Source organism: Pseudophryne corroboree, chromosome 7 (assembly GCF_028390025.1).
Source record: "Pseudophryne corroboree isolate aPseCor3 chromosome 7, aPseCor3.hap2, whole genome shotgun sequence".
NCBI classification, from domain to species: Eukaryota; Metazoa; Chordata; class Amphibia; order Anura; family Myobatrachidae; genus Pseudophryne; species Pseudophryne corroboree.
In genome coordinates this window covers 127721406-127737201 of record NC_086450.1, presented here as the reverse complement: position 1 = coordinate 127737201, position 15796 = coordinate 127721406, and the positions used below count along the sequence as shown (strand labels likewise).

The following is a 15796-nucleotide window of genomic DNA, read 5'->3' as shown; positions in this document are numbered from 1 at the left end:
TCTCTTCACAAAGTTTGAGCTTGTTGGTTTCTTTATCCAACACTTGTTCAATTTTTATGTTTAAGCTCCAACTCCGGGATCTAAATTTGCCTTTTATTTATAGGTTAACTGCAATTAAATGTCAAATTTGTAATTCATAAGTGGATTATCTATGGTTCCATTTTCTCTGAAATACAGTAGTAACCTCTGACTGTACAGCATGTTAAACCACCCTGTGTTACATATTGTTTCTTTTGTAACCCTTAGCATGTTTCAGTCAGGGCCGGATTAAGGGCCACATAGGCCTTGAGCTGAAAATTTTCAAGGGCCTTATACAGAGTAGGGAATGACCGGTGACAAGTGCTGTGTGGGTATGGCCAGAGCCATATGGGTGTGTCCAGATCCTACACTATCACTGTCTCCCTAAATACATAAAAACAGAAAATTTGCAGAATTTTGTGAGAAAATTAGAAATACACTTTTAATTCTTATGATGGTGGGCCTATTTTTATGAGAAGGCCTGGAGCTGTAGCTCCATCCGCCCCACTGTTAATCTGGCCCTGGTTTCAGTGTTGCTGCTTTTTCTACCTGTTATGATGCATTTAATAAAATGTTCCAAAACATTATCATTCAATCCACATGCTACATTGTTAATAAGTTTTTTTTTTTTAATTAAGCAAAATGTATTTGGCATATCAGGATTTAACTATAGCTCACTGAGAGAATACTGAAAAATCATAGTGATTGATGATTTTCTATTACTATGAAAAACGACAGAAGATAACAAGTCCTATCAAGAGAGAGCCTTTAATAACATGAGTAGGGGGGCATCTTTTTGTCTTGTACTGTCCTAAACTTCCCTTATGCTTGCACTAATATTTGTGGCTTTCCCTCATCAGTCTAAAATGCTAATTTAATGGATTTCAAGTGGGAGGTTCATCAAACCTTCTAAAGAGCACAAGTAACCAATTTGATTCTAGTTATCATTTTCAGCTAGAATCTCATTGGTTGCAATAGGCAACACCTCCACTTGTCCTCTTTTTAAGGGTCGATACATTTCCCTGTAAAAGTCCTAATAAGTGCATAAGCAAATAAAATATTGTAAAACTATTTTTATCTGTTCAATAAAAATGGACAATTATATTGATGCATGTCTTCAATAAAGTTGATGCCCTTCTTATTCACAGCCCATTGTAATATCATGTAAGCAAACTGGACAAAGAGAACACTGTAAAATCAGCAACTTGATGTGAATAGTTTCCCTGTTACTGCTGCATTCTTGTAAATATTTATCCAAAACAAAAATGGCTGCTTCAAGTATGTGTCAGAAAGGTCTATTTTGTTTGGAGTATTGATATTCTTGGGACATAGCATCTTCCTCAGACTGCCCACATATTTTTAGAAAGTTTGATCAAAGCCTCTTAAAGTATGTGAAGCCTCGTTTGGTCATCAGATGTGTGGCATGCTACCCTACTGGCTAGAATCATTTCCCATTTTGTATGTCACTGTGCAGTAGTCTCTCTGAAGCCGCAAATACAGAGCATTCCCAAAGAAAACATTACTGGCTAGTCTGTGATTGAATACTAATGTATTCTTGATAATATTGTTATATTAGGCCTATTTCTAATAGTTCTGATGACATGTCTGACCAGATGCCCTAGATTAAACAGTGTGTTGGGCTACGTAAACACAGTTCTGATGCAGTGATTTCATGCAATGTAGAATAACCAGGGATGATTTTGCGCATACGCTGGGTACGTAGCTGAGCAGGGTGCAGCATAGAGAAAGGCAGCGACATGCGTTAAACCTGAAAATTAAACAAAGGAGCGCTTGAAATGAATTATGCCGCTCATACCTGTAAAAAGAATGTGGGTTAGTTATAATGTTTACAGCCCCTTTTAGAGGTGATTTGTTTTTTAGGATGAGGATATGGAGTGTTGAGGATTCCAAATGTCCCTACCTTGTACGCCGCTGACCGCGGCTTGCTTCCGGTTTCCGGACCTGGTTTCCTCACCGCCAGTTAGCGGTATGCGAGCAGGTTGCTCTGCCGTGCGTCCAACGATGACGTGTAACGGCGTCTCCTTCCTCTGTCTCTCTCTCTCCTGGAAACCAGGTCCGGAAACCGGAAGCAAGCCGCGGTCAGCGGCGTACAAGGTAGGGACAGCAGGGCTAGACAGGACGGGACAGCTGTACATTAACATCACCTACTTCTGTTACCGGACCAATTTACATTTGGAATCCTCAACACTCCATATCCTCATCCTAAAAAACAAATCACCTCTAAAAGGGGCTGTAAACATTATAACTAACCCACATACTTTTTACAGGTATGAGCGGCATAATTCATAACAAGCGCTCCTTTGTTTAATTTTTTTGGTATTCTCATTTTAAGTGGAGCAGCTAACACATACAAGCGCAGTACTAATCACATATTATAATGCGTTAAACCTGGCCCAATCTGATATGCCTCCCTGTGCAGTGCCTGCCCGGAAACTCACTGAGCAGGCACTGGTGTTGGCAATTATTTAAAGTTTCTTCATAGTACTGTACAAGCAAAATAAACTACTGCTCCTGGAAACCTTGCTGCCAGACAGCAAGGGCTGCTGGGAGCGGTAGTTTATTTTGACATTCTTCACAGTACTATAGTGCAGTGTGGTGCCCAGCTGGGCACAGCGCAACACTACTGCCTGCTCTGTGAGTCTCCAGGCAGGCACTGCACAGGGGACATTAGCAAGAAATTAATATGTAAGGGGCACTACAACAGTGGCCATAATGTGTAAGGGGCACTACAACAGTGGGAATAATGTGTAAGGGGCACTATTACAGTGGGCATAATGTGTAAGGGGCATAATGTGTATGGGGCACTACTACTGTGGGCATAATGTGTAAGGGGCACTACAACTGTTGGCATAATGTGTATGGGGCACTACAACGGTAGGCATAATGTGTAAGGGGGACTACAACTGGGCTTTTCCTATGAGGCGACACCCCCCTTAATTTTGGGGGCCCGTGCCTTTGGCATGCGCAAAAGTAATTAGGGGGGCACCGAAGTATATATTCGCTTACCTAAAAATTTGGCTTCGGGCCGACCCTGAGAATAACACACTCAATGGTTATTAAGTCTTAAAAAGTCAGGTTCTTCTCTATAAATGTACTGAAATGCACTATGACTAAGTGCCAGAAGTGAGACCCTTAAGAACAATCATGTTGATTCTACATGAATGTATGACAACAACATCACCACCTGCAGTATGGTATATGCTACCAAACGGGTGTGGTTCATCAAATCGACAGTGTCTAGGTTGACAATGTTTAGGTCGACCACTATCGGTCGACAGTCACTAGGTCGACATGGATGGAAGGTCGACAGGGTTTCTAGGTCGACATGTGCTAGGTCGACAGGTCTAAAGGTCGACATAAGGTGTTTTTTTTTTTTTGTGTCGTTTTCTTCGTAGAGTGACCGGGATCCCAAATTAGTGCACCGCTTCGCTCGCCATGCTTCGGGCATGGTGCCTTCGCTCGGCACACTTTACCGTTCCAATCGTAGTCCACGTGGATCGTTAAGTATGAAAAAATTCAAAAAAAGAAAAAAAATGTGAAAAACTCATGTCGACCTTTAGACCTGTCGACCTAGCACACGTCGACCTAGAAACCCTGTCGACCTTCCATCCATGTCGACCTAGTGACTGTCGACCTATAGTGGTCGACCTAAACATTGTCGACCTAGACACTGTGGATCTTCAGACCGGATCCCTACCAAACATACCAATACAAAGTCCTGAAAATCTGAGCCAATTCATAAAAAGATTTTGAATGATGAAACCATCAGAATCAGCATGTAATAATGGCTAATGTGTAATAATCTTGAAACAGTTTTATACATGAATATTTCATCATAAAAAGATGTGATCATACCTTCACTTGCATGGCGGTCTCTAAATACACTTTTGGGGTGAATGCTAAATCCTTCTATGTCATGCACCGAGGAGGCTCTTCTCATGCTACAAATACTTTCTTTTGACCGTGCATGAGATAGGCGAGATCCATCATGCAACATTTCTGGAAAAAGCTGGTCAAACTGTCGTTTGGGTGAAGAATGGTCTAGAGGTCCAGTTATATTAACCAAAGGTGAACACTTATTTGAGTCAATTAGTGCTTTTGTATCATCTGCTTCGGATGGGCTGCAGCTTTCCTTCGTAGGGGATTTAAAGTGCTTCATAGCCATAGAGTCATCGCTGTGCTTGGACGAGTCCACTATGACGGCATCAGGATCCTCCTGCGGTAACGACTGTTTTCTGTAGTTCAAGAGTCTCAGTGACGGTAGCCGGAATCCAAATAATTTCCCTGAAAAGAGAAAAGTGACATTGTATTGAAAAATAAGTATAAGAGACAGATGTCATCCTTGTGGCATACAATGGAGAATTCAATTTACCATGGGTCCTGAGTGTAATAACTGTAATACACAGCAATACAGGTCATTTGAATATACAGCAAGTCAATATAATCTCTATGGGACTGATTTAGAGTCGCACGCTGTTGCAACGGCTTTAAAGTCTTTTGCTGTAGTTGTGACTGGGAGTTTATACTAATGCTACTATAAGCCCTTAAACTCCCCATAGTCTGATATGTGACCCATCTTACCAGTGACAAGTAAAACCTCTTAAATATAACAAAAAAATAATGACAGAAAGACATGCGTAAGGGGACAAGGAAGGTCAGATTACATTTTTTATCTATTCCTAACTACAGTATTCACTAAGCAGGAACTAACTGTTATGCACACCAGTGCCTGCAGGAAAGTACTGGTGTCAGAACTGTTATGCACTCCAGTGCCTGCAGGAATGTACTGGTGTTTGAACTGTTATGCAAAACAAATGGACTCACAGACAGACTGGGGAATATGACATAACGTACACAGAAGGTGATAGGGTAACAAAATACACACAAAGTGAACAGAGAAGCCCAGAGGCTAAGGAACTGGGTATCTCCCTTGTATTAGAAATGCTCAGATGGGAAAAGCAAGATGTTGTGTTTTAATACGTAGAGAACCCGAAATGCTGTTGCTAAGGGCAACAGCAAAACCCTAAAGGGTTACCAACGGGTGTGGCAGTAAACTCCTTGGTCAGAGATGGAATGATAGACACAAGGAGAGTCTCCACAATCCTAATTCTCACTTGCAGTGCACAGGTTCAGCTTACTGCCACTAAACTGACCCCTGACACCTAGCACAGTGAGACAGGATTAGACAGGCAAGTCTTAGAATACAGCCGCAAACTTGCTAAGTTCACAGAGTAGTAAAAGAACCCCAGCAAGCTAAACGACTGACTCCAGTCTTACTGCTAGGTCTGGATTGGCAGAGTGTAATACCAAATCCCCAGGCCTATTTGCAGTAAGCAACAAACAAATACAAAGCTACACAGTACTGGTTAACTTTCAGGAACTGACTAACCAACAAAGATTCAGCAGCATCTGCTTACCCTGAGAAGAGGCCTTATAAAGCAGGTGCTGTCCATGCCCCACTCAGACCTCACAGACTGTGAGCACAAAAACCAGCACCGGATCCCCTGCCGTGCACAGAGCCTATAACCACTGCACAGCAAAAGACCCGAACCGGAGTATCAGCTGCACTCAGGTTACTCCGCTAGCACTTGTCTCCCGGTTGCCATGACGACGTGGCAGCACAGGGCAGGAGACCCTAACAGTACCCCCCCTCTGACGAGGGGTCAAAGAACCCCTACCACCGGGTTTATCGGGGAACTGCGAGAAGAAAGAGCGTATCAGTCTGGGGGCATGAAGATCACAACTGCGCACCCAAGACCGCTCCTCCGGGCCATACCCCTTCCAGTGCACCAAAAATGACAGCCGACCCCGAAGCACCTTGGAGTCAAGAATCCTTTCAACAACAAACTCCCTCTGGCCACGTATCAGAAGAGGGGAAGGTCTTCCACTGGAAGAAGGATTACTAATCGCCCGTTTTAAAAGGGAACAATGAAATGTTTTATTGATACCCAAAGAACGGGGCAGATCTAACTGAAATGCCACCGGATTGATAACCCTGGTGATCTTATAAGGGCCGATGAACCGGGGGCCTAACTTATGAGATGGCTGTCTCAACTTCAAATTCTTGGTAGACAACCAGACGAAGTCTCCTAATTTGAAGCTGCAGGGTCTTTTCCGCTTATCAAAAACCCTTTTGGTCACTAATGACACAGACACAAGGGCTTTCTTCACTTTCCGCCAAATACCTCTAAGGACCGAAACCACAGAGGAACCACCAGGCGTGGAGTCCAGGGGGTCAAAAGAATTGGCCTTAGGATGATGCCCATACACACAAAGGAAGGGAGAGATCCCTGTAGCAGAGTGAGCCGCGTTGTTATAGGCAAACTCCGCCATGGACAGATGAGCAACCCAGTCAGTCTGACACTTGGAGACATAACACCTGAGGAACTGCTCCAAGGACTGGTTCACCCTTTCAGTCTGCCCATTAGACTGCGGATGGTAGCCTGACGACAAGCTGACAGAAATCTGGAGATCGGAACAAAATGCCCTCCAGAATTTGGCCACAAACTGGGATCCGCGGTCAGAGACCACATCAAGTGGCAACCCGTGGAGACGCACAACATGCAGCATAAATAATTCAGACAGGCGTCTGGCCGATGGCAGCCCAACCAGTGGAACGAAGTGCGCCATCTTCGAAAACCTGTCAACGACAACCCAGATGGCTGTCATCCCCGAGGATTTGGGCAAGTCCACCACAAAATCCATTGAAATGTGGGTCCATGGCTTAGATGGGATAGAGAGTGGATGTAATGGGCCAACAGGAACCCCTCTAGGAGTCTTATTTCGGGCACAGATGTCACATGCCCGAACCCACTGATCCACATCCTTAGCCACCGAGGGCCACCACACCGCCCTAGATAGCAACTCCCGAGTTCTGGCAATACCCGGGTGACCTGCCGACTTCTTGGCATGGAATTCCAGGAACACTCGCTGTCTTAACCTAGGAGGCACAAACAAAAGACCTACCGGAAGGTCTGGAGGAGCCTGCTCCTGTGCTCTAAGGACTAATGATAAAAGGTCCTGGGTAATGCCCACTTTAATACATGATGGGGAAATAATGGGCAACGGCTCCTCTGTGGTCTCCTGGATTGGAGCAAAACTCCGCGAGAGCGCATCAGCCTTGATGTTTTTTGACCCAGGGCGATATGTTATCAAAAAATTAAAGCGAGCAAAAAACAAAGCCCATCGTGCCTGCCTGGCATTGAGACGCTTCGCTGACTCTAAATATGCCAGATTCTTATGGTCAGTGAGAATTGAGACCACAAACTTAGCCCCCTCAAGCCAGTGTCTCCACTCCTCGAGTGCATCCTTAATAGCCAACAATTCCCGGTTACCCACGTCATAATTCATCTCGGCAGGCGAAAATTTACGGTAAAAGTAAGCACAGGGATGAAGGCGATTATCAGACACTCCCATCTGAGAAAGCACTGCCCCAATACCCATCTCAGAGGCATCCACCTCCACCACAAAAGGACGCTCTGGATCTGGGTGTCGCAGCACCTTGGCCGAAACAAATGCCCTTTTGAGACGGGCAAAAGCCGCTTTAGCCTCACAAGACCAGTGAGCAACATCCGCCCCTTTCTTAGTGAGTGCCACCAAGGGCGCCACTATAGACGAAAATCCAGCGATAAATCGTCTATAAAAATTCGCAAAGCCCAGGAAACGCTGAAGCGCCTTCAAACTAGTGGGCTGCACCCAATCCAGGACTGCCTGTACCTTGGAACCCTCCATTTGGAAACCTTCTGGGGAGATAATATATCCTAGAAATGCGATTTGCTGAACTTCAAATTCGCACTTCTCCAGCTTCGCCCCAAGCCGGTGGTCTCTGAGTTTCTGGAGGACTAAGCGTACATGCTTCCGATGTTCCTCCAGGGAATGGGAGAAGATTAGGATGTCATCTAAGTATACAACTAAGAATCTATCCAAATATTCCCTGAGCACATCATTCATGAAATCCTGGAAGACTGCCGGGGCATTACAGAGCCCAAAAGGCATTACCAAATATTCATAATGCCCTGAGTGGGTATTAAAGGCAGTCTTCCATTCATCCCCCTCTCTTATTCGGATTAGATTGTACGCACCGCGTAGGTCAATCTTAGAAAAAATGGTGGCAGTACGAAGCTGGTCAAACAAGACCGAAATGAGAGGCAGTGGGTATGAGTTTTTAATCGTGATACGGTTCAATTCCCTGAAGTCGATGCAGGGTCGCAACGAACCGTCCTTTTTACCCACGAAGAAGAACCCCGACCCAACTGGAGACTGTGAAGGTCTGATAAATCCCTTAGCCAAGTTCTCCTGAATGTACTCTGCCATAGCCTGAGTCTCAGGACGTGACAGGGAGTACAACCTGCTCTTGGGAAGCTTAGCATTTGGCAACAAATCAATGGCACAGTCATAGGGGCGATGGGGAGGTAGTACCTCTGCAATTTTTTTGGAGAACACGTCCGCAAAATCTGCATAACACCCTGGCAATCCTGGCAAACTTAGCTGCGAGAGCCTGACTGGAAGGCTCAAGCAACTCCTGAAACAATCAGAACCCCAACTAAGAATCTCCCCAGAGACCCAGTCAAATTGAGGATTGTGGGCCCTTAACCAGGGTAACCCCAACACCAATGGGGCAAAAGTACAGACAGTCACATAAAAGGACAATTTTTCAGAGTGTGTGGCTCCAATAAACAAAGAAATCTGGCTAGTGCAAGAGGTAATTTTACCTTGGGATAATGGTTCCCCGTTTAACCCACAAATCTCAATTTCCGATGCCAAGGGTACTAAGGGAACAGAGTGTTTCAGGGCGAATTGGCGGTCCATAAAAACCCCGTCGGCCCCACTGTCCACAAAGGCCTCAGTCTTGACAGTTTGACCGAGGATCTTCAAGGTCACCGGAATGATAAAAGTCTTCTTGGGAAATTCTGACTTCTGGCCTGACAGGATATTTCCCATCACCCTCAGGCCCTGAAGTTTTCCGGCTTTTCTGGGCATGATACTACCACATGACCTTTATTCCCACAGTACAAACACAACCCCTGCTGTCTCCTCCGCATCTTCTCACGCGAGGAGAGGCGGGTAGCCCCAATCTGCATAGGCTCCTCGGAAAATTCCTCAGAGTCTGAGGTTCCCTTGGGAAGGAAGGAAATCTCAGTCTCCCTTTCAAGCCTACGCTCTCTCAGCCGTCTATCCACCCGGATGGATAACTGCATGAGCTGATCCAAGCTATCAGGCAAGGGATATTGTACCAGTTGGTCCTTTATCTGGTTAGAAAGACCTCTTCGGTACTGGTGTCTCAGGGCTGGGTCATTCCACTGGGTATCATGGGCCAACCTCCGAAACTCCGTACAGTAAACCTCAACTGGCCTTCGCCCTTGCTTAAGGATCGAAATCTGAGCCTCGGCTGAGGCCGTCTTGTCAGGGTCATCATACAACATGCCCAGTGCCGTAAAAAAAGCATCAACACTTTTAAGCGACGGACAGTCAGGCTGCAACCCATATGCCCAGACCTGTGGGTCTCCTTGTAGCAAGGAAATCACTATGCCCACCCGCTGAATCTCCGACCCAGAAGACTGAGGCCTAAGCCGGAAGTATAGCTTGCAGCTCTCCTTGAAACAAAAGAACTGCGAGCGATCTCCAGAAAAACGATCCGGGAGATTTACTTTCGGCTCCTTAACCCCTGCAGGTGCTGCTGCTGCGGGAGCTCCGCCAGCAGCCTGGGAGGTGTGCATTTTAATGGACAAATCATTAAATTGTCGAGTCAGGACCTGCACCTGATCGACCACCTGTTGCAACGTATTTTGAGGGGTATGCACCATATTCCCACAAAATTTCAATAGGAGTATTAGGCTGCTGAATATGTTATGCACACCAGTGCCTGCAGGAAAGTACTGGTGTCAGAACTGTTATGCACTCCAGTGCCTGCAGGAATGTACTGGTGTTTGAACTGTTATGCAAAACAAATGGACTCACAGACAGACTGGGGAATATGACATAACGTACACAGAAGGTGATAGGGTAACAAAATACACACAAAGTGAACAGAGAAGCCCAGAGGCTAAGGAACTGGGTATCTCCCTTGTATTAGAAATGCTCAGATGGGAAAAGCAAGATGTTGTGTTTTAATACGTAGAGAACCCGAAATGCTGTTGCTAAGGGCAACAGCAAAACCCTAAAGGGTTACCAACGGGTGTGGCAGTAAACTCCTTGGTCAGAGATGGAATGATAGACACAAGGAGAGTCTCCACAATCCTAATTCTCACTTGCAGTGCACAGGTTCAGCTTACTGCCACTAAACTGACCCCTGACACCTAGCACAGTGAGACAGGATTAGACAGGCAAGTCTTAGAATACAGCCGCAAACTTGCTAAGTTCACAGAGTAGTAACAGAACCCCAGCAAGCTAAACGACTGACTCCAGTCTTACTGCTAGGTCTGGATTGGCAGAGTGTAATACCAAATCCCCAGGCCTATTTGCAGTAAGCAACAAACAAATACAAAGCTACACAGTACTGGTTAACTTTCAGGAACTGACTAACCAACAAAGATTCAGCAGCATCTGCTTACCCTGAGAAGAGGCCTTATAAAGCAGGTGCTGTCCACGCCCCACTCAGACCTCACAGACTGTGAGCACAAAAACCAGCACCGGATCCCCTGCCGTGCACAGAGCCTATAACCACTGCACAGCAAAAGACCCGAACCGGAGTATCAGCTGCACTCAGGTTACTCCGCTAGCACTTGTCTCCCGGTTGCCATGACGACGTGGCAGCACAGGGCAGGAGACCCTAACACTAACTAAATAAAGAAGAATGAAAGAATAGATGAAGTATGCTGGCACAGAATAAACGGCCCCACAAAACAATATCCCCATCTGCATACACACAGCGATCTTCTACATGTGGAGAACCAGATCCACACCCATTACCACACTAGAGGTATCAACCTCCCACCCCAATGTCTCAAGGGATGGGATGCATCAATGCCAGATTTGTGGTCAGACCTCTGAAAATGCATCAAACGCTGGAATGTGATGCACTACGGAGCTTGGACGCGGTGGGCAATGCCATTTCTAGATATACATATATTTTTTTTATCTTGAATAAGATGGAACCACAATATGGAACTGTCATGTTTGTAAGGAAAGCAAAAAAGCAACTTGGCAAAACCATGTTGCACTGCAGGTGAGGCAGATGTAACATGTGCAGAGATTTAGAGTTTTGTGGGGTTTGTTCAAACTGATCTAAATTGCAGTGTAAAACTAAAGCTGTCTAACAGCTGTGGGCTACATGCAAAAGCAGTCAGTATTTACCCTGCACAGAAAAAAATAGAAATGTATTTGCTCCCCTTGCATGGCAACACGGTTTGTTCTAGACACAAAGGGGGTCATTCCGAGTTGATCGTAGCTGTGCTAAATTTAGCACAGCTACGATCATCTTCCCTGACAGCAAAGGGCTAGTCCGCCCCACATGTCAGTCCGCCCCCCCCCCCCCCCCCGCACAAGTACAAAAGCATCGCACATCGGCAATGTTTTTGTACTTGTGGAGCAACTCCCGGCCAGCGCAGCTCCTGCGGCTGGCCGGGAGATGATCGTCGCTGCCCCTGGTCGCAGCAGCTGCTTTTTTTTAATTGCTTTTTTTTTAATTGCTTTTTTTGTGCTTTACTTACGAACATGAAGCAGGCCCTATGTACTATATGTTTTGTTCAAGATATGGTCTAGAAACAAATGTGTGTATTTTACAATTATTTTCTTCTGATACAACTGCAACAACCCTATCTTAGCATATAACCCTATTCCTCTGTGATTATTTTAAACATTTGTAAATCTTGATTTTCTTCTCTATTTGAAAATGTAAGTAAAATAATACAAACATGCTTTCACATACTCCTCCATGGAATGTTTTTACAATTTGTTTTCATGACATGCAGTATGTATCTGTAGCAATACACTACAACACATATTCAGATACTTGCTCCAGCTATAGCTATAATAACATGTGGGACACTACTTGCTATCTAGGCATGTCACAGGAACCAGAAATCATGGAGCACTGAAACTTGTGTGTTGTTTTGCTTAAGTTCACTTGTATTAAGCAGCTAAGAATGTAAATGGTATTTATTTTTTACAAATGCTGCCTTACAGCAATGTATTTTTAATGCAAGGGGGCAGATTCAATTAAGCGTGATGTGCGGGTACATGTACAGGTATGTACGAATTATATAACTATACTGCAAACATTGAGACTCGCACAGTAGAACACACTACGCAATGCACTGATGTGCGGTACATTGCGTATTTGCTGGACCCGTACTATACATGTGCAGAATGGGTCCTACGTCATTGAATGCAGTATGGTTTCAGGCGTCAGTGGATTGACAGTCTGCAGCCATTTGGGGGAGGGGCGGCAATGGGCTTTGTTTCTCAAATTAAGGAATGCCGCCTTAGTTTTGTGGGAGTTCCAAGGCCAGGTTCTCCGTATTCCGAAAGAGATTTCCTGGCCTTAACGACGGAGCTGCAGTTGCAAGGTGTGCGTAACCTCGTGGGCTACTCAGCCAGCCGATGGTGTCGCAGATGATCTGATGCTGCATTCTCTGATACTATATGCTTGCATTGCTGCTGCTTCTGAGTAAGCAGCATCGATGCTCAATCCAACAACATCTAAATCACCCCCATTCATTCTTTTTTCTTGCAACTTAAAAAGAAGCAATGGTTTAGTACCATAACATCCCATCGAAACACATCATGCAAAGCTTCTATGGGTGCAGTATTCAATCTTCCACAAAATATGGGCAACTAGAGAACTGCACCCCATCACATATTAAGATACTGTACTGGGTTTAGTATGAAATACCTACAATCAAAATCCAGACGGTCAAAATACCGACATCAATTGACCAGTGGTCAAAATTTTAATAAGGTCAAAATCCCGACATGATCAAAATACTCACATTTAAAATACCGAAAAGGTCAAAATTCCGATATGTAAAATGTCGACAGCCCAAAAAGTCAGCAAGTTTTACATTGGATTTTTGGTGTGTATGTAGACATAGGTCGACATGGTCACCGTATAAGTGTACTGCGCCCCCTCACATGTCAAGCGCATACGGGCAACTATTATATTCTCCCTCCAGGTCCACTGGGATGGTAAAGTATGAAAAAGTTGGTTTCAATGAAAAAACTCACGAAAAACTCATGTTGACTTTTTGACCTGTCGACATTTTAAATGTCGGTATTTTGACCTTGTCGGTATTTTAAATGTTGGCCAATGGGTGTCGGCATTTTGACAATCAGCATTTTAACTGTAGGTAAATTAACCGCATCCAACTGTACTACATTAAACAGGGATATCACTTGTCCGTGGTTTGTATAATGATTTCATAATGTGACCTGGCCTTCAATGCAGAATATATGACTACGTGTTATATGGGATGTGTAGACCATAAGACCTTAATTCTGGGTTTTTTCTGTTGTAAGCCACCTAAACCTTCTGTGTTCTGGCACAGTAGATGGCCTTCAGAACTTGCAGAGCTGTATGTGGGATTTCCAGCTATGAACTGCGGAGCAGAACATTTGTTTGCTCTATAATTAAAGCTTACAGTCATCCGAGATAAACAGCTGCATAAACTCTAAAGGCATGTAATTGTCTGCACATGAATGCTTCTCTGCATTGAGTACTACAGAAGGTGAAGGGTTTCTGTATTAGGGGGTAACCACAAAGGGCTAAGTGTTTCCTTTGACACACTACTCTGGGATTTCTGGGGCTGTCTGATTTGTATCCTCACACTATTCGACTGTCATTCTTACACCCTCCCTGAAAACCACTGCTAGCACGTAGCATTGCATGCAGCTGCTTCTGCCAGTCTCTGCCACACTCCTGTGCTCTGTTAATGTGGCGCTGGCTCTCTTTTGATTTGGGTTTATCATAGTTTGAGTCAAAGGTGGCCAGTATCCTTTACTACTGATAATGTTCTCTATTGTGTAAAACTGAGAACCTGAGCTGACTACCAATCACTGTACCAGACTTGCCAGGTACTCCATATAACTGTTCACTGCAAGGATGGCTATTGTCCATTGATGGTTTACAACCATCGATGGTTTACCCACTATGGTCAATGGGGATTTCCATCGATGGTGGAGATCCGATGGCAGCAATATTTTTATTTCTAGTGCAGGAAGTATGGTGCTAAGCCCCTCCCCCGTGCAATATTAAGCCCTACCTCCTTCCCTGATTGGCCCACTGATTTGGCTTGTCACAGAGCAGGCATGTCAATCGATGGGTGAAACCATTTATAATTTCCTCCATTATTGGTTTCATGCAATTGATGTTAAGCACCAATGGCACCATCGATGGAGACCATTGATGGTTAAGTCTTCAATGACCATCATTAGTGCATCACTATACTCTTTTTGTGTCAGTTGGAAACTAAGGGCCTGATTCAAAGAAGGACGCTGTTGTGGCATCACACTGCCACACGTGTCCTGATAGAAACCAGCGTCGGTCACAGAACGAATTTGAATGTAAAGAAAGGCAGTTTTGGTGGGTGATCCTGGGAGGTAACAGGGGGTGTCTAATCAGACACAGACATGTCACGGGTGTGTCTCAGCCAGTGACTGGCAGCCATGTTCAGACAGACATTCTGTGCCTCCATAGGGTTGGTACAATGAGCGATGTTGCAACTGATTGTGCTTCTTTGTACTCACAGCGACAGATTAGCAACACAGCTGATGGGTTTCTCAGTAGGAAGCTCATTGGCTGTGGCATTAGCATAAAGACACAGTCATGCGGCACAAAAAGGCAAAATAGCAGGCCCTAAATGTTTAACAATATTTACTAATGATTGGTTAGAGATAAACGGGGCGGTGTTGATTAGTCAATGCGTGGAAGCTGCCAAGTTGACATCATATTTGGGTGGCGGCAAATAACTCCTCATCACACCTGGCAATGCCCTTTTGCGAGTTCTGTGGTACTACAGTCAGATGAATCATTCACCAAGTTCTTGACAGGCTCGTTATTTGCACATGTCCTAATCTGTCACTAGATATGAACCAAAGTAAGAATCAATAGGATTTCTGGAATAATGTCTGGGAAGTTATAACCATCCTCAACTCTGTGTCACCTGAGTGATTTGCAAATGGATTTTTCTGCATCTATCTTGCACAATACCTGGCTTTGAAAGAGTCAATGTCATAGCACAACCAGGGCATAATTCTGAGCGGCATACAATGCCCATATTCATGTATTTAGTGTTTGTTTGCTTCTGCGCGCAGGTAAATCCCTGTGACAAATACATTACACAGAGTGTATACACAAGAATGGTGTAGTGATCGTCTCGCATGGTCGCATGGTATCAGAAATGTGATGGGTGTTACTGGGTGGTTAGTGAGAATGGGCTTAGTGCACACATGGAGATGTTCCATCTTATGGGCACTGTATGGGAGTGTTGCAGGCATGATGGTGCATACACCGGCACTCACCTGATCGCATAGGAGGCCATACACAGATGGAGAACGTGCAGCTGCCATAGGGCTGGTGTAAATTTAGATGGTGTGACCGATGGTACATCTAAAGATGCAGCAATCAGTATTTCAGAGCCTACGTATGCTGACAATGGGCATCTCAACCCTTGCACGTTTGGATGCACAAAGCCGCGAATAGACGCAGTCACGGATATGTCTCTGCCCACCTCTGAATCAGCACAATAGGCTGCACTAGCTACATCTGATGGCCCTGTTACGTAACTTTACATTTGATATTGCTCACCGTGATTTGCTGCTG

At 44.8% G+C, this 15796-nt stretch overlaps 1 protein-coding gene across 2 annotated transcripts in view; it reads right to left on the bottom strand.

Moving 5' to 3' along the window:
* Positions 1-15796, bottom strand: part of KCNH7 (potassium voltage-gated channel subfamily H member 7) — a 930127-nt gene that overhangs the window by 350473 nt on the left and 563858 nt on the right. For both annotated transcript variants that reach the window (XM_063933624.1, XM_063933625.1), the window contains one exon: positions 3895-4323. In XM_063933624.1, the coding sequence (XP_063789694.1) occupies positions 3895-4323 (429 nt within the window). The remainder of the gene's footprint in view (positions 1-3894; positions 4324-15796) is intronic.